The 19,508-nt window shown below is 41.4% G+C and overlaps 1 protein-coding gene across 4 annotated transcripts in view; it reads left to right on the top strand.

Annotated features, from left to right (window-relative positions):
- The window catches only part of METTL25 (methyltransferase like 25), a 354,554-nt gene that overhangs the window by 119,028 nt on the left and 216,018 nt on the right, over window positions 1-19,508 (top strand). For all 4 annotated transcript variants that reach the window (XR_011320723.1, XR_011320722.1, XM_069764405.1 and 1 more), the window contains exons 3-6: window positions 866-1,033; window positions 4,120-4,226; window positions 10,791-11,408; window positions 14,584-14,731. Coding sequence is in view for 2 of the 4 variants with exons in the window: in XM_069764405.1 (XP_069620506.1) it covers window positions 866-1,033; window positions 4,120-4,226; window positions 10,791-11,408; window positions 14,584-14,731 (1,041 nt within the window). In the remaining 2 variants the exon portion in view is untranslated. The remainder of the gene's footprint in view (window positions 1-865; window positions 1,034-4,119; window positions 4,227-10,790; window positions 11,409-14,583; window positions 14,732-19,508) is intronic.

Here is a 19,508-nt window from a genome sequence, read left to right as displayed (position 1 = left end):
GTTAAAAAAACAGACAATGTGATTTTCTGGATTTTTTTTTCTCAGTTTGTCTCCCATAGTTGAGGTCTACCTATGATGTAAATTACAGACGCCTCTCATCTTTTTAAGTGGTGGAACTTGCACTATTGCTGACTGACTAAATACTTTTTTGCCCCACTGTATGTGTGTATATATGTGACCACTAAGTCATCTGGGTAATGTCGCAATGCATCTCTGGGAATGGAAGCTGGCGGCAGCCTCGCCGCTCGCGCGCATCGGTGGACGCCGGAGGGTGAGAATAGCTCCATTTTTTTTTTTTTAATTATTATTTTTAACATTATATCTTTTTACTATTGATGCTGCATAGGCAGCATCTATAGTAAAAAGTTGGTCAGACAGTGTTAATAGCAGCGTTAACAGACTGCGTTACACTGCGTTATGCCGCGGTTTAACGCAGTCGGTTTAAAGGACTGCTAAAACGCTATGTGGGCGCTGACTGGGGGCGGGGGGGAGTATGGAGGGGGCAGTCAGTGGAGTAAGGGGGCGGCCATTTCGAGGCCGGACTGTGCCCGTCGCTGATTGGTCGCGGCCGCTGGCTTGGGATTTCCGAGACAGACAGACGGACGGAAGTACCCCTTAGAAGAATATATAGATATATATATAGATAGATAGATAGATAGATAGATAGAGATATATATGTGTAAATGTATATATATAGATAGATACACATGCACATATATAGCTGTGTATATTTCGGATTCATCAGAACACCGGAGTCCCCTACACAAACATTATTTCCTGTTTGCCAAACTGCAGATGAAGCTTATTTATTGTTGGGTACTAAATATTACTTGTATACTACTAATAATCCTTTTTTTTTCCACAGATGCTCCAGACATGGCCAGTATATTTTCTCCAGCCACTAACCAACTAGTGAACTTGGAATCATTTGTAGAAGCTGCTCGGTACAATTCCCTAATGAATTTAGGGTTGTGCACGACCATTGATGAAATATTAGAAACTGTGGCTTCCCAAAGAAAGGATAAACTTGGTGGTTAGTATTTATTTTGTATCTCATGATCTCCTTATATCATGTATCATAATTGGCAGCACAGTGGCTCAATGATTAGCACTGCAGCTTTGCAGCACTGGGATATTGGGTTCAATTGCATGTTCTCCTTGTGTTTGCGTGGGTTTCTTCCCACTTTCTAAATTCAGATTGTGAGCCCCAACGGTGACAGTGCCAGTATTGTCTGTAAAGCGCTGCGGAATTAATGGCGCTATATAACGGAGTAATCTCTACACATAATTTGCGATGTATTTTAAAGTTTGCTTCTTTGCAAGCCTCCTTGCCCATCACATTATATTAAATGGGATTGACTGACATATTTTTCAGAAAGAAGTGATTATAAAATAATAATGGAAGCTATACTTAAATGGGTTGCCCCAAAAACAAAGTCAATTTTAATTAATAGATCTTCTACTAAAAATACAGTTCAGTAATTGGATGTGTTTAAAAAAAATGTTCCTCTCATAAGATATTAGAAATGTGCCTTTGTTTAACGGCTGTGTCTTATCGTGCAGCAACATGGTTAGATATGTCGCAGCTCAGGAAGCAAAAGAGTATACAGACAGGACAGCAGGGGATCACAGCTCATTTTTAATTAGTAGTGCAAAGAGATACTGCACTCATCAAAATGAAGTTTTTTGCTCAATTCTGTAATTTTATTTGCAACAAGTGATTTGTAGCGACAAGTAATTAGGCAGGGAAATGGTTATCCTGACAGAAAGCAACAGCTGTGATCCCCTGCTGTAATGTCAGTATACTCTTTTGCGTCAGACAGGCCATTGCACAGTACCCAGCAGGGGCACATTTATAGGATTATCTCAGCACAGGAACGTTTCTTTTCAAAACATAGAATAAAAATAAATGTCACAATTCAATGATCTGTTTAAATTTTGCGTCAATCCCTCTAAATACTTACTTGCTGTAACCTCCATGGCTTCAGCGCTTGTGGATGTAACGACATCCTGTCCTGGTCACCTGACTAAAGATGCCAATTATAGCATTCAGCAACGAAGCCCTGTCATCAGTTTGTATCCTCTTAATATATTGCAGTCATCATATTATATAGCACTGCGTACTTACAATTGCTCACTTTGCCTTTCTACCCAGCTAATTCTTCTCTTTTCTCTGCTCTATGTGCAAACAGGAAGTCTCTGCAGAAATCATTCTTCTCTTCAACTCCTGACTCGGCTACTCTGCTCCATACCCTGTCACTACTTTTTGCTGTGATTTATGACTCATACAGGGAGAATTTACCTCCTTTTTCTACATAGAGCTTATATGGATTCAGCTAGTCTGTATTAAATCACGTGATGTCATAGACTTAATGGAAGAGAGATGAATTAAGCTGGGTAAAAAGGGTATAATATGATCACTGCAATATTTGAAAAGAATAAAAACTTTGATGGGAGGAGTGCTTTTTTTTTAGGATGAATAGAATGTCCTCAAACGCAATCCTTAGGCTTCTTTTACACTTGAAGTGTTTTTGCGGCCCCAATACTTTTATATGGGGCTGCAAAAAATTGGTCGGAGTGCCTGCTCGATATTTTTCACGGCTTACTGACACGGCCCCCATTGAAAATCAATGTGGCCGCAAAAACAACGAAATCTTGTTTTTGTGGTGCACCGTGAAGACCGTATTTGCAGAGCGCCATTTTTTTTTTTTTTCAATACTTTTTCCCTAGTATTCGAAACCAGAAAAACGGCGATCCACAACATTTTTGCTGCCAGTTTTTGCGGGAGTCTGAAAATTACGGCAAAACGGCCCACAAAAACAGGCCGCAAAACCCACGGCAAGTGTAAAAGAAGCCTTAGATATTGTCCTCTTATATTCATCTTAGCTGGGTTCAATAATGCCATGGTGGACGGGGGTGTCCTCTTGTGGAGACTGATATGAACGCTAACATACAGCCATGTTTGGGTCTTTGGGTCTAAAGTATCATGGGTCGGATTATTGCCATAAATTTGCCCACTTTGCACATGGCTAAATAGGGCCCGCCACTGGAATATGTGAATACATAACCTAATAAACTCGCCATTTTGCCTCTGAATTTTGGATAAAATTGCTCAACGTGTGCCCCGATGCGGTCTTAACCATTAGAGTATGAATATCACAAATTTTAGTAGGCTTCCAAAATGTGTCTGACGGAGTGATCAGCTGATCTCAGTTGTTCCTGCTCCTAAGACCACCGGCGGTCTGCTGATTTTTGATTAGGAAGCTGCTGTTAACTAGGCATTTATCATGCAACAACCACTGCAGTAAAAATGAAGTTATTACATGGTAGCCATTCAGAATAATGCCTGGCTGTGCAATAAAAGGATGGTTCAAGTCCTCATTAATGACATGTGTTGCGGAGGTTTGACAACCCTTCCTAAAGGCAAAGACCCTCAGAAAAACATAAAGAATACACAAAAACATGAATAAATTGTACATTTTTTAGCCTTCCTGCTTACATTTCAAAATATTAAAACGTTCAAAAGGTCGTGATTGCCTGCGTGAACTAAATACTTGAGTCAATCCAGATATTGTGATCTAGGCGAATTGGCCAGAGTATACATTTATTACAGCAGTGACTGTATGGAATCTTGTCTGCTGTCTCGCCCTTTCATTTCCTCCAGAGGATCTTATTCCCTTCTAACTAATTCTGCCACGTGGACTTCCCAGGTCTACCTGTTTTATTAGTTACGCCGATTAGGTCATTTGAACTACTGAACTTGCATTAAGTGAATGAGATAATGAAACGTATGTTTGTAACTTGCCAGCGGGGAATAGGCAGGCCGTCACGTGCATCACTGCCGTCACTTCGCATCAATTGTTACTCATTTCTCGCAGGCAGTTGATAAGTAAGCAATAATCTTTGAGAATTTTAATTGATACCTAGATTTTCCTACTGATGATTGCTAATAATCTGCCTGTATATAACGGCGTGATGTCTTACGTGTTACAAAAAATTTCAAATTGTGTTTGAAGAATAATCTTGTTTTTATTTAATTGAAAAATGTTGATTTTTTTGCAAGCATTTGTGCATAAAAAGTGTTTTTTTTTTTATCTTAATGTTTCTTTTTTGCATCAGGTAAAGGAATAAAATCTGACCAGTTTATGAATGATAAAAAATCCCATGAAGTTGTTATCATGTCACAGCTTGTAGAAGCCCTTGCAAAAGTTTGTGGTGTAAAACAGGTACATTTCTGCATTTCATATTGCATTAATACTTAGTGGATGGGTAAAGAGAGAGTTTGCCACCATTACGCCTAGAAAGTAGTAGCATCCCTTTGATGGTTAAAGTAGTTGGCCACCACTTTTCTCTTTATTTGTCTGTAAAATAGGCCATTAATATCTGAATGGTGTGAGAGTGACACGCAGCACCCTCGCTGATCAGCTATTACCGGCGCCCAGATGTTCTTGGATGCTGCCAGAATACCGCAGCGCCTTCATTTGTATAGTGGCCGTGTACTTCATGTTCACCCACTATTTAAGTTAAAAGGGGTTGATCTGCAGTACCTGGCCGATGCCATTATAGGTTTGGTAAAGCTTCTGTGTTCTGGCAGTATGTGAGGACTTCTTGTTTCTGGTGCCGATGTCAGTTGATTGGCTGGTGTGTCTTGTATCTCACCCCCACTGATCGGATACTGATGGGTTATCCTAGGGTTCAACAATCAATAAAAAAGTAGTGGCCAACCTCTTCAATACCTTTTTAATAGGCATAATTACCAGAATTGTGCAAAAAGATTTGTGTTGCCCTGGTCCAACGTTCAGTCTGTAGCATATGGGCATTTCCAGTTTTCACTTCTGTGTCTGACATCCTGGGAACTTCCTACACTTTCTAGGCCCTGCATTGTTCGTCATGTTGGAGCCTAGTAAACACAAAGGATGCCATTTGCAGAAGTATAAATTTCAAAACACTGAACGTCACATCCAAACATAGACTAGGGGTGAACAGGTGCTAACCTAGAGTCACCAACTCATATACAATCAAATAAATAAGGCAGCACTCTGTAGCGCCATAGCTTGCAAACATGAAATATGAAAATTGAAATGCATTACTGCACTAGAAATATGAAAAATTGAGAAAGCTTTGTTAGGTCCTGGTAATGAGAAACACCTTAACGTGGCTTCCAGGTACACATAAATTGGCCAATTTATGCGCTAAGCTTTCTCAATTTTTCATATTTCTAGTGCGGTAATGCCTTGGCCCAGCTAAAACAAGGGAATAGTCTGGACGCTGAACCAGGGTGCACAAATCTTTCTGCTCAACTCTAAAGATCGGCGAATTGCCTTTATGCATCCCAAGTCCATGGTCCAGGTCCTGTCTATGGTCCAGTGCTCTTTGGCCGTGATTACGAGCTGTACAAATTTCCTTATCCTCCGATATTCTAGACTTGTCTTATGATTTGCCGGGCTGGTGCGTTGTCACCTTTGTGGCACACACTACACTGATGACATCACATCAATAATCCAGAAGCTCATTACATTTTTGCAGCTCCTCTCCACAGGCCAAGGAGCATTGATCTGGACTATAGACCAAGTTTGCATAAAGCGATCCAATCATTTGTACTCCACTCTAATAATCTCTCTTAAAATTGTATATAAAAGCCTTATTGCTAGAATATGCCAACACTCTGATATTGTCAATAAAAGAAAAAGCTGTAGACCATATACAGGGGATCACCAAAATACATTTAAAATACTTTTCTTGAATACAAAAACCGACACACATAGTAAAAACAATTAAGTCACAAAAACATGACAGATGGAAACCCAAAATAGCTTATAATAAAGCTTTAGAGCCACCCCTCCCTTGGCCCATGCACAGAGTGTATTAAATGATAACTGCTCACAATAGATATACAAGATTTGAACCTGCTAGTATAAAGTACGTCACCATGGGTGTACCAAGTTATGAAGACAAATACCCATGTAATAGAGGTCCCTGGATGGCACACACCCACATCATGTTGCGCCAATACCCCTGTATAGTAAAGTGCATCTAAACACTGATAAATTCCTGGTCATAGAATGATACAATAAGAAAGCAAAAAATACTAGATGACGCATAAGGAGACCAGTACCAAAAGATATATAACAGAGGTGGTGATACGCGTCGGGCATCTCCACGGGCTCCCCCACTCCTTGGTCTAGCACACATAAGGTGATGCACTAGGTCTGTATTCACCACCTACGATGTCCTCTTAGCTGGTATAGTGGATGCACCAGGTTTGCATTAATTGCCTACTACATCATTTTAGCTGGTATATGGGATTTTTCCCTCTGTTATATATCTTTTGGCACTGGTCTCCTTATGCGTCATCTAGTATTTTTTGCTTTCTTATTGTATCATTCTATGACCAGGAATTTATCAGTGTTTAGATGCACTTTACTATACAGGGGTATTGGTGCAACATGATGTGGTTGTGTGCCATCCAGGGACCTCTATTACATGGGTATTTGTCTTCGTAGCTTGGTACACCCATGGTGACGTACTTTATACTAGCAGGTTCAAATCTTGTATATCTATTGTGAGCAGTTATCATTTAATACACTCCGTGCATGGGCCAAGGGAGGGGTGGCTCTAAAGCTTTATTATAAGCTATTTTGGGTTTCCATATGTCATGTTTTTGTGACTTTTAATTGTTTTACTATGTGTGTCGGTTTTTGTATTCAATAAAAGTATTTTGGTGATCCCCTGTATATGGTCTACAGCTTTTTCTTTTATTTATAGTCTCCATGTGTTTGTGTTGACCTTGGGTGTATCCCTACTTATTTAATCTAAGTGTGGTGCCCTCCCAAACAACGTGTCTTTCAACACTCTGATATTGGTGGCGGTCGTTCTTCTGGAACCACCATCATTCCTGTGATGGCTGGTGGCATCTCCTTCTAGTATTTTTTGTTTTTTTTTATCCTGTATGGCCGGTTGCAGTTCTGTGCACAGCCAGGTGGCTCGAGGAGGTAGCACCACAAATTTATGAAGTAGCATGTACTGTATGTTTTTGCACTAGGATTGCAGAACAGTTTCTGCTTTCAGTGGATTTCACTAAACCAGAAAGTACTTGTAGACTTAAGCACCTGATTTAGTGATGTCACAGTTTTCTAAGCAGTATAGGAAATTAAAGAAGCTGTCTCCGGGGCATACAAGCAGCTGGAATCAAGGGAAAAAATAATCTCATAATTCACGGCACTGTGATACAGCCCTTATAATTCTCCTCAATCCTGCTTTAATCAAATGGTCACTGTTTAAAAATATTGGTGTGAATGTTTCTATAATAAATTTAGATAAATGGATTCAGATGTTCATGTTATATTGTTTTGCAGCTTCCTTTCACAAAATATTTGTGGGCTATATAACCCTTTTAACATTTCGGAGATTATAAAAATTGCATTGATATTGTTTGGATTTTTTTACTGAGTTTTTTTTACGTTAACAATGCAGTAAATAAATAACCTGCAGGTGCACACTGTTCACTTCTATTGATTTGCCTATTTAATGCTTGAATTACTTTTCTCCAGCAAATAAACTTTTTGTATCAGTGGGAAATAAAGGCTACTTTTTTTTCTTAAGTTTAGCTTAGGTGTAAACCTAGAAAAAGGACTGTTAAGAATTTCTATCCAAATTAGTCCATAAACCAGTATAAAAATAGATTTAATTAAAAATTTGAAGCTCTGAAAACTTGACACATGTTTCACACCAGTTCACATGCCCTTCGGGCACCATTTTTGTGGTCATAAGTTATAGAGCAGTGCTCTGTACTACAGTAGAGAAGCTTTCATCTCTAATGGCTGGCTTGGAAATTGTTTGCTTTTTTGTTGTGGTGTTTTGTGAAGTAGCAATATTTTGCCTTACATTTATTACATTGTATGTGCTGTAGTTTTATTAAATGAAGACCTAAGCGGAAAGTCATAAAATAGTAAAAAAAAAAAAGCGTAGTGTTCTTACCAGCTGAGTAGGCTGGTGTGCTTGCTCTGTACAATCATGAATTTAAAATGAGCAGTTCGAGTCCAGCTGAACAGTAAAATGGCTTTGGAGTCCAAGTGTTTTCAATCCCCCGGCCTGATTTACAGCTGCAGCTTGTACTGAGCAGAGATCTTTGCAGCAGAAAAAGGGACACTGAGGAGCTGTTGATCAGAATAATTAAGCTGAAATTAAGCTATCAAATAGGATTTTTTCAGCCAAGGATCTTCAAAATGAATTCAACGGCGTCATCAGGTTTAAGATTTGTTTAATAATGTATGCAGTTTGTATTGTCAAATCTAGTTGCAAGTCTGCCTTGACATCGACATTTGAAACTGGAAACTGATGTTTAATTTGTAATAAACAAGATGTACGGTAATTGCCTATAGGGTCCATTCCAAAGATCAAACCAATCTTTTGCCAGTGCTTTTATATTGGTATTGACTATTGTCATGAGGTTTTTTTTTACATTTTTTTGTTTCATGGTCTTTCTTGTTTATTTTCTTTGGCTATCACACCATTAATAGGTTTGCTCATCGAGCCTATGTTGTACATCAGGGAAATCTGAGTACTTGTATCGATGATGTACGCTGAACAGCTGCACATGTCATTGCATGCTTCCCATAGTAAGAAGAAAAGCCCATCTTTTTTGTTGTTATGGTGCTCTCAATTGTGGTTTTCAGTACAGGGAAGAGAAAAGGACATACTTCTCGAACAATGGAACACCCCTCATGTTTAGGTAGAGGAAAGTAATAACATATTTCCTACTAATGAAAACTTCTCTGGTGGTGTAAAGAAATGAAGGGGTCAATAATACTAATTTTAAAGCGCTAGGGTAGAATAGGGAGGTAGTTAATTTAAAGAGGTTGTCCACTGCTTTTAGATTGTGACAGGTCATCAGTGTCAGATTGTCAGAGGTTTGACGCCCGGCACTCCCGACGATCAGCTCTTATCGGTGGCGGTAGCCACTGGCTGGAAGTACTCGCTTGAGGCATGTCTTCTAATAATGGCCACCGCAGAGTACTGCACATCCGCACAAGCGAATGGTCTGTATCAAGCTTTGGCCACTACCAGAAGACTGAGCAGGTCGGCAAGTGAGTACTTGCTGTCGTCGACACCAATAACATCTGATTGAAGAGGGTGCCAGGTGTTGGACCCTGGCCGGTCAGACATTGATGACTTATCCTAAGGAAAGGTCATCAATGTCAAAGTAGTGGATAAGCTCTTTAATTTTAATGTTTCTCGGTACCGTGTGTTACACGCATATAGCCTTACAGAATGCTCATCTTGTCCACTCTCTCTGCAGCACACCCATATACACAACACTGCTGCATCTACAGTACGCGCATACTCTGCTTAGGTACATGCACACTCTGGCTTAAATAATCAAAGCTTTTTTGACAGTGTAAAAAAGGTGGTCATAATGGGATGTGGCAAACAGTCCTCAAATTCAAAGCAAGTGGCGGTGTTAACTACACCATAAATCTTACTACAGCTAGTACTGGAGTAGAATCTGTGGTGAGACGTATAGAGGTGCATGCCACTCTTCGGATGCTCCTGAGGAGCATGTCCCTTCATAAATCAGGAACATCTAACTCCAGCACACCTCCTTATGAAGACCAGGTTGAACGATGCTGGTCTTGTATTTCATTAATTTTTACCGGGTAATAATTTTTCTATGGAAAAGGGGAAAAAATAAAAGGGAAACAAGGGAATTAAGGAAGGGCAACAAGGAAATATAATGAAAGAGGAGGGAAAATAAGGTGAGAACAAGGTTTGTATAGTCATATTTAAACATTTAGAGCAAAAATACAATTAAACAATAGCCTAAAAGAAAAATATTACACAATTCACGGAAGTTAAAATTCGAGTAACCAAATAAGTACCTGAGAGACAAATTAAGGTAATATTTGACTCCAAGGTAACCCATTTTTGAATAACATTTTTCTCACATATTTGTATTGGCAAATTTACATTCATATGATTTATGTAGTGATATTTTCTCAATAATGTCAGTAAATTTAGGAGGAACCTGTTTGGGCCATAAGGCTGCTATTGATTTTTTTTTTTTACCGCCAGAAATATGTGAACTGAAAGGAGCCTAAGAGGAGGAGTGAGTTGTTCCATCTCAAGAGAAAGGAGAGCCATTTGGGGAGACGGTGACAATGCTGGTCTTGAGTCGGGCCCTCAGTTTTGTTACACACCCAGCTCAGCTACTCATACACAACACCGTTACAACACAGTCTGCTCAGCTACATCGTAAAAACACACACACGGTATACATTACAACATTTTAAAGTTCCTTCCATATATGTAACTGATCATATGGCCATAAGGTCCTTCCGGTAGATCAGTGTAGGGCAGGAGGAGAAAGAGCAGTTCGCTCAGTGCTCGTGAAGGACATGACCTGCTCGATCTGAGGTAGCTGCTTCAGGTCAGTAAGACGCATATAGATTTTTAACAAAATTGTGTCTTGCTAAAAAGTGCATCTTATAGTTTACAAGATTTGATAATTTGATGCACACTGCTCTGACTTATGGCAAAGTCTATGGATATGGTTGCTGTTTTTGCCATGGTCATTTTCTGGCATGTACCCCAGACATGCACCACAAGCATGGTGTGAACAGAAAATAAGTGCTCTCTGTAGATTTTCCTATTCTTTAATCGGGAATCTATGTTTTTTTAATAGTCTTATCCCACAAGCATTGTAGTCAGAACAAACCAAGTACATCTAATGTTACAGAACTGCTGTTGATTTAGTTACTATGCTTTTCCATTTTTTCTTTTTGTTTTCCCAGGTCATAGATTTAGGAGCTGGAAAAGGTTATTTAAGCTCATATTTATCCATGCGTTATGACCTAAAAGTTTATGGGATTGACTCGTCTCATACCAATACAGATGGAGCCAACGAGAGAAACCGGAAATTGAAAAAATATTGGCAAGTCTATAAAACCGATGCCAGAACCACTTCAAAGACCCAGAAATCTAACCAGAAAAAAAGTTTATTGCCAAAGAGCTCTTGTCAAGATGTTAATGCTAATAAAGGCATTTCCAGACTAAGTGGAAGTGATATAAGACTGTCTAATTCAGAGCCCTGTATTGATAATGGTACTAACCTGACTTCAGACTCCTCCAAATGGGCTAGTAATACAGAAACCAACCAGGCATCAGGAAACACAGAGGCTGACAATTCTTTGGACTCGGCATTCTCCTTTTTGGACATTTTGCCTGCTGGAGCAGTTGAAGTGCCCTCAGTGTCACAAAGTGTTAGCAAAGTTCTCAGCGAACAAGAAAAAGAGCAAAGGAAGATGGAGAACATCAAGGCGAAAAAATTACCGGAGTCCCATGTTTATTCACCTCTCACTTCCTATGTCACCGCTGACACCGAGCTTCATGACATAATTACTGATCTAGAGGTTATCTTTCTTTCATCTTCCTTCTTATGTATAAACAGCTGTCATTTCTCTATGATATCCAGAGAATACGCTCTAATTGATTTCATAGCACAGAAGGTTTACATTTCTTCTTTGTTCTCTTGCTTTCTCAAGTGCCATTAGATATGCCATGAGTGCTGTTAGAATTTCTTTCCCTTTTTTACATGATTATTAAATGTAATAATGGGGGTGTGAGATACAGATATCTTTTCCAATGAAAAGTGTTGAAATTCAAATAATTGTTAGTTTTTTTTATAAGTGCTCTTTGCTTATGAGCAGTTTACACTGGTATTCCAGACTAAAACGCTCGTCACCTATTCACTGGATTCACTTGCATGTTCAAACCAAGCATAATACAAATGATTGTTCTTTCTTTTGGTTTTCATTTAGGTTTATGAGATGGTAATTTTAATTACAGTGGATACAGAAAGTATTCAGACAACCATATATTTTTAACTCTTAGTTTCTTTGCAGCCATTTGGTAAATGCAAAAAAGTTCTTTTTTTTCTTATTAATAAACACTCTGCACCCCATCTTGACTAAAACCCTGAAATGTAAAAATTTTTGCAAATTTATTAAAAAAGAAAAACTGAAATATCACATGGTCATAAGTATTCAGACCCTTTGCTCAAACACTCATATTTAAGTCACATACTGTATTTTTCCACGTGATCCTCCTTGAGATGGTTCTACTCCTTCACTGGAGTCCAGCTGTGTTAAATTAAACTGGTAGGACTTGATTTGGAAAGGCACACACCTGTCTATATAAGACCTCACAGCTCACAGTACATGTCAGACCAAATGAGATTCATGAGGTCAAAGGAACTGGCAAAGGAGCTCAGAGACGGAATTGTTGAAAGGTACAGATCTGGCCAAGGTTACAACAGAATTTCTGCAGTACTCAAGGTTCCTAAGAGCACAGTGGCCTCCATAATCCTTAAATGGAAGAAGTTTGGGACCACCAGAAGTCTTCCTAGACCTGGCCGTCCAGCCAAACAGCGCAATCGTGGGAGAAGAGCCTTGATAAGGTCGGGTTCACATTTGTGTTCGCCGGCTTTGCGGAGGGCTGCGTACGTTCTCCGTTAAGCCCCGCCTACTTTCGCATACTTCTGCATGAGTCCAGCGTACTTATCTTTAACATTGGGTACACAGGACATGCGGATGTATGCGGATGCGTCATTCTGACGCGCCCGCCATCTTCACAAAACGCAAATTGTTGCGTTCCTGTGCGGTTGGTGGTAGCATCATGCTATGGGGTGTTTTTCAGCTGCAGGGACAGGACGACTGGTTGTCATTGAAGGAAACATTAATGCGGCCGAGTACAGAGATATCCTGGATGAAAACCTCTTCCAGAGTGCTCTGGACCTCAGACTTACGGTACCGTCACATTAAGCGACGCTGCAGCGTCGCTGTTTCGTCGCTGTGTGGTCGCTGGAGAGCTGTCACACAGACAGCTCTCCAGCGACCAACGATGCCGAAGTCCCCTGGTAACCAGGGTAAACATCGGGTTACTAAGCGCAGGGCCGCGCTTAGTAACCCGATGTTTACCCTGATTACCATTGTAAATGTAAAAAACAAACAAACAGTACATACTTACATTCCGGTGTCTGTCCCGCGCCGTCAGCTTCCCTGCACTGTGTCAGCGCCGGACGGCTGTAAAGCAGAGCGGTGACGTCACAGCTGTGCTTTACGGCCGGCCGGCGCTCAGTCAGTGCGGGAAGCTGAGGCCGGGGGACAGACACCGGAATGTGAGTATGTACTGTTTGTTTTTTTTTACATTTACAATGGTAACCAGGGTAAACATCGGGTTACTAAGCGTGACCCTGCGCTTAGTAACCCGATGTTTACCCTGGTTACCAGGGGACTTCGGCATCGTTGGTCGCTGGAGAGCTGTCTGTGTGTCATACACGCCGATTCAGTGATGTCTGCTGGAGATCCAGCGACGAAATAAAGTTCTGGACTTTCCCCAGCGACCAACGATCTCCCAGCAGGGGACTGATCGTTGGTCGCTGTCACGCATAACGATTTCGTTAACGATATCGTTGCTACGTCACAAAAAGCAACGATATCGTTAACGATATCGTTATGTGTGACGGTACCATTAGCCGAAGGTTCACCTTCCAATAAGACAATGACCCTAAGCACAAAGCTAAAACAACAAAGGAGTGGCTTCAGATCAACTCTGTGACCATACTTGACTGGCCCAGCCAGATCCCTGACCTAAACCTAATTGAGCATCTCTGGAGAGACCTGGAAATGGCTGTTCACCATCCAGCCTGACGGAACTGGAGAGGATCTGCAAAGAAGAGTGGTAGAGGATCCCCAAATCCAGGTGCGAAAAACTTGTTGCATCATTCCCAAGAAGACTCATGGCTGTACTAGCTCAAAAGGGTGTTTCTACTCAGTACTGAGCAAAGGGTCTGAATAGTTATGACCGTGATATTTCAGTTTTTCTTTTTTTTTTTAATTTGCAAACATTTCTACATTTGTTATTTTTCAGTCAGTATGGGGTGCAGAGTGTACATTAATGAGAAAAAAAATGAACTTTTTTGAATTTACCAAATGGCTGCAATGAAACAAAGAGTGAAAAATTTAAAGGGGTCTGAATACTTTCCGTACCCACTGTAAAATGATCATCTTCAATACTTCTATTAGCCAACATCCATTTTCCAAGGATGGGGCAGAAGAATAGTTTTTAAACTTTCCTCTTTTGTTTTTTTGTTTTTTTGGGGGATTGTAGCAAAACGGAGGACATGATCTTATTTGTTGCAACAATTCAGACTCGATGTTGAAGATTTGCGTTGGGGCTACATGGTTACTCAGGTCTTGTAACAGCAATTCTCCTACCAGTTCCAAGGCAAAAACTGCTTGTGCAGCTTATCAATGACTGTTTTCTAGCCAAAATTTAAAAAAGTTTTCAAACACCATAGGCATTGTGCGTTCTGGCTCTGATTTTAGGCTGACTGTCGTTTGGGCAGCATGAAATGAGCGGCAAGGTTAAGAAATTTTTGCCTATATTGATCATCTAATTTTAATGCTTGGGCATTTTTTTATTATAAAAATGTTCTTTTGATACATTCTAAATAATGCAGGCTGTACATTTCACATGTTGTCCTTGATGACAAATATTTATGATTTTATTTTGTTTCTGTTTTAGGAATCCATCATGGTTGGTTTGCATACATGTGGTGATCTGGCCCCAAACACTCTACGGATTTTCATATCAAAGCCAGAAATGAAAGCCGTATGCAGCGTAGGCTGCTGTTATCATTTTCTTTCAGAACAGTTCGAACATCTAGAAGAAGGTACAGTAAAACCTATTTAGGACACATAACGGCAACGAAAGGGAAAAGAGAACTGTCATTTGCATAAATTTGTAGTTCAATGGAATATAAGAAATTTTGTAATGTAACTTACCTACGAGAGCTCCTTCCTTCCTCAAATATGAGCCCTTTCTTCCCCTGTCCCCTGAACTCTGCATTCAATATGAGATAAAAAACTAATTGGATAGTTTATCAATATCTGATCGTTGGGGGTGTTACACTCTGCACCCTTGCTGATTAGCTGTTCCCAGTATCAGCGGCGTCCACAACTGCTCAATTACCGGGAATTGAATTGGGGGGACAGATATCCAGTACCCGTCTGCTGCCACTATACCGATGTCAGAGCTATGCAGCTCCGTAACCAAGCAGTTCTAGCCAATATAGGGAACAGCTGATAGGTCATCAATGTCTGATTGGTGGGAATGCAACACTCGGCACCCTCACCTATCTCAAGGATAGGCCATCAATGTTAAAGTCCTGGACAAACACTTTAAACTATATGCAGAGGGAATGTGTAAAGAGAAGTGAGGGGCATAGAGCCACGTCATGCATATTCCAGCTAACTTACACCACTCCTGGATTCACAGCTACATTGTTCAGTAGTGCTGTATAAATTACTCCATGCCCATGCTGATTCTGTCAGTGTGCAACGCTACCCATGGGAAAAAGTGCAACTTTGCGCTTTCTGTGTGCTTAATGAATGGGAGTCATTGTAACAGCCACTTTCCACACACTAGTTTACAAAGTGTGTCTTTCATCATGTCTACACAGGACAGGTTAGTCTGAAAAATGACTTTCATTTTGTTTTCGAAGAACTCAAAATAATTCCTTTAAAGAATTGAAATAAAAAAAAAAAAAAGTCATGAAATCCAATATCTATATATATATATATATATATATATATATAACTAGATTGTGGCCCGATTCTAACGCATCGGGTATTCTGGAATATGCATGTCCCCGTAGTATATGGACAATGATGATTCCAGAATTCGCGGCAGACTGTGCCCGTCGCTGATTGGTCGAGGCAACCTTTATGACATCATCGTCGCCATGGCAACCATTATGACATTTGCGTCGATACTGTGCCCGTTGCTGATTGGTCGAGGCCTGGCGGCCTCGACCAATCAGACGCGGGATGTCTACGTCCTTTATGACATCATCGTCGCTGTGCCGGTCGCTGATTGGTCGAGGCCTGGCGGCCTCGACCAATCAGTGACTCGGGATTTCCAGGACAGACAGACAGACAGACAGAAAAACCCTTAGGCAATTATATATATAGACTAGATTGTGGCCCGATTCTAACGCATCGGGTATTCTAGAATATGCATGTCCCCGTAGTATATGGACAAAGATGATTCCAGAATTCGCGGCAGACTGTGCCCGTCGCTGATTGGTCGAGGCAACCTTTATGACATCGTCGCCATAGCAACCATTATGACATCTACGTCGATACTGTGCCTGTCGCTGAATCGGAAACGTGGGATTTCTACGTCCTTTATGACATCATCGTCGCTGTGCCCGTTGCTGATTGGTCGAGGCCTGGCGGCCTCGACCAATCAGAGACGCGGGATGTCTACGTCCTTTATGACATCACCGTCGCTGTGCCCGTCGCTGATTGGTCGAGGCCTGGCGGCCTCGACCAATCAGAGACGCAGGATTTCTACGTCGATACTGTGCCCGTCGCTGATTGGTCGAGGCCTGGCGGCCTCGACCAATCAGAGACGCGGGATTTCCAGGACAGACAGACAGACAGAAAGACAGACAGACGGAAAAACCCTTAGGCAATTATATATATAGACTAGATTGTGGCCCGATTCTAATGCATCGGGTATTCTAGAATATGCATGTCCCCGTAGTATATGGACAATGATGATTCCAGAAGTCGCGGCAGACTGTGCCCGTCGCTGATTGGTCGAGGCAACCTTTATGACATCATCGTTGCCATGGCAACCATTATGACATATACGTTGATACTGTGCCCGTCGCTGATTGGTCGAGGCGAATTCGCGGCAGACTGTGCCCGTCGCTGATTGGTCGAGGCAACCTTTATGACATCGTCGCTATGCTGTGCCCGTCGCTGATTGGTCGAGGCCTGGCGGCCTCGACCAATCAGAGACGCGGGATTTCCAGGACAGACAGACAGACGGAAAAACCCTTAGACAATTATATATATAGATGGAGCACTGTGTGTGGCCATTATACTTTATGGAGCATCATGTGTGGCCATTATACACTATGGAGCATCATTTGTGGCCATTATACAGTATTAAGCATCATGTGGCCCGATTCTAACGCATCGGGTATTCTAGAATATGCATGTCCCCGTAGTATATGGACAATGATGATTCCAGAATTCGCGGCAGACTGTGCCCGTCGCTGATTGGTCGAGGCAACCTTTATGACATCGTCGCCATAGCAACCATTATGACATCTACGTCGATACTGTGCCTGTCGCTGAATCGGAAACGTGGGATTTCTACGTCCTTTATGACATCATCGTCGCTGTGCCCGTTGCTGATTGGTCGAGGCCTGGCGGCCTCGACCAATCAGAGACGCGGGATGTCTACGTCCTTTATGACATCACCGTTGCTGTGCCCGTCGCTGATTGGTCGAGGCCTGGCGGCCTCGACCAATCAGAGACGCAGGATTTCTACGTCGATACTGTGCCCGTCGCTGATTGGTCGAGGCCTGGCGGCCTCGACCAATCAGAGACGCGGGATTTCCAGGACAGACAGACAGACAGAAAGACAGACAGACGGAAAAACCCTTAGGCAATTATATATATAGACTAGATTGTGGCCCGATTCTAACGCATCGGGTATTCTAGAATATGCATGTCCCCGTAGTATATGGACAATGATGATTCCAGAATTCGCGGCAGACTGTGCCCGTCGCTGATTGGTCGAGGCAACCTTTAGGACATCATCGTCGCCATGGCAACCATTATGACATCTACGTCGATACTGTGCCCGTTGCTGATTGGTCGAGGCCTGGCGGCCTCGACCAATCAGAGAGGCGGGATTTCCAGGACAGACAGACAGACAGACGGAAAAACCCTTAGGCAATTATATATATAGATTGTCTAAGGGTTTTTCTGTCTGTCTGTCTGTCTGTCCTGGAAATCCCGCGTCTCTGATTGGCGGCCTCGACCAATCAGCGACGGGCACAGTATCGACGTAGAAATCCCGCGTCTCTGATTGGTCGAGGCCGCCAGGCGGCACAGCGACGATGATGTCATAAAGGACGTAGAAATCCCACGTTTCTGATTCAGCGACGGGCACAGTATCGACGTAGATGTCATAATGGTCTGCAAGGTTGTTGTATTAATTTATTCTACTCTCAATCCACTCACTGAAGACCCTCGATCTGTAAATAAAAAATAAAAAAATAAACCAAGAATATACATACCTTCCGAGGATCTGTAAGGTCCAACGATGTAAATCCATCTGAAGGGGTTAAAATATTTTGCAGGCAGGAGTTCTGCTAAAGCAGCGCTACTCCTGCCTGCAAAACCCCAGCGAATGAAGGTAAAGTAGGTCAATGACCTATATTTAGCTTCATTTGCGGTGAGGCGCCCTCTGCTGGCTGTTCCTAGATCGTGGGAACTTTCCTAGAAAGCTCCCAGGCTCGAGATCATAAGAGGGCGCCCTCTGCTGGTTGTCCTCATATGAACTCGAGCCAGGGAGCTTTCTAGGAAAGTTCCCACGATCTAGGAACAGCCAGCAGAGGGCGCCTCACCACAAATGAAGCTAAATATAGGTCATTGACCTACTTTACCTTCATTCGCTGGGGTTTTGCAGGCAGGAGTAGCGCTGCATTAGCAGAACTCCTGCCTGCAAAATATTTTAACCCCTTCAGATGGATTTACATCATTGGACCTTACAGATCCTCGGAAGGTATGTATATTCTTGGTTTATTTTTTTTTATTTACAGATCGAGGGTCTTCAGTGAGTGGATTGAGAGTAGAATAAATTAATACAACAACCTTTGTGATTTTTTCATTAAATTAATTTTTAATAATGTGTGGTTTTTTTTTTAACCCTTTACTAGTATTGGATTAATAATGGATAGGTGTCATAATTGACGCCTCTCCGTTATTAATTTGGCTTAATGTCACCTTACAATAGCAAGGTGGCATTAACCCTTCATTACCCCATATCCCACCGCTACACGGGAATGGGAAGAGAGTGGCCAAGTGCCAGAATAGGCGCATCTTCCTTTTCTGGGGTGGCTGGGGGCAGGTGTTTTTAGCCAGGGGGGGCCAATAACCATGGACCCTCTCCAGGCTATTAATATCTGCCCTCAGTCACTGGCTTTACTACTCTGGCGGAGAAAATTGTGTGGGAGCCCACGCCAAATTTTTCCGCCATTTAACCCCTTAATTTACTAGCTAGAACGGCCAAATTTTGCATATACACACTACTAACATTAGTAGTGTGGAATATGCAAAAAAAAATGGTGATATGAGATGGTTTACTGTATGTAAACCAGGTCTCATATCATGTCGGGTTTTAGGAAGGAGAAAGCAAAAGCCGGTAATTGAATTACCGGCTTTCTGCTATATCGCGCTGGATGAAATATTAATATATATACATATGTGTCTACTGATTTTATATATATATATATATATATATATATATATATATATATATATATATATATATATATATATACACACACACACAGTATATATGTTTTTTTTTTTTTTTTTTTTTACACATGGATCCCTTGTATAGCCGTATGTCGGTTTTGCAAG

Source organism: Ranitomeya imitator, chromosome 4 (genome assembly GCF_032444005.1).
Source record: "Ranitomeya imitator isolate aRanImi1 chromosome 4, aRanImi1.pri, whole genome shotgun sequence".
NCBI lineage: Eukaryota > Metazoa > Chordata > Amphibia > Anura > Dendrobatidae > Ranitomeya > Ranitomeya imitator.
Note: the sequence above shows the minus strand (reverse complement) of the source record. Positions and strands in the feature narration are given on the sequence as shown.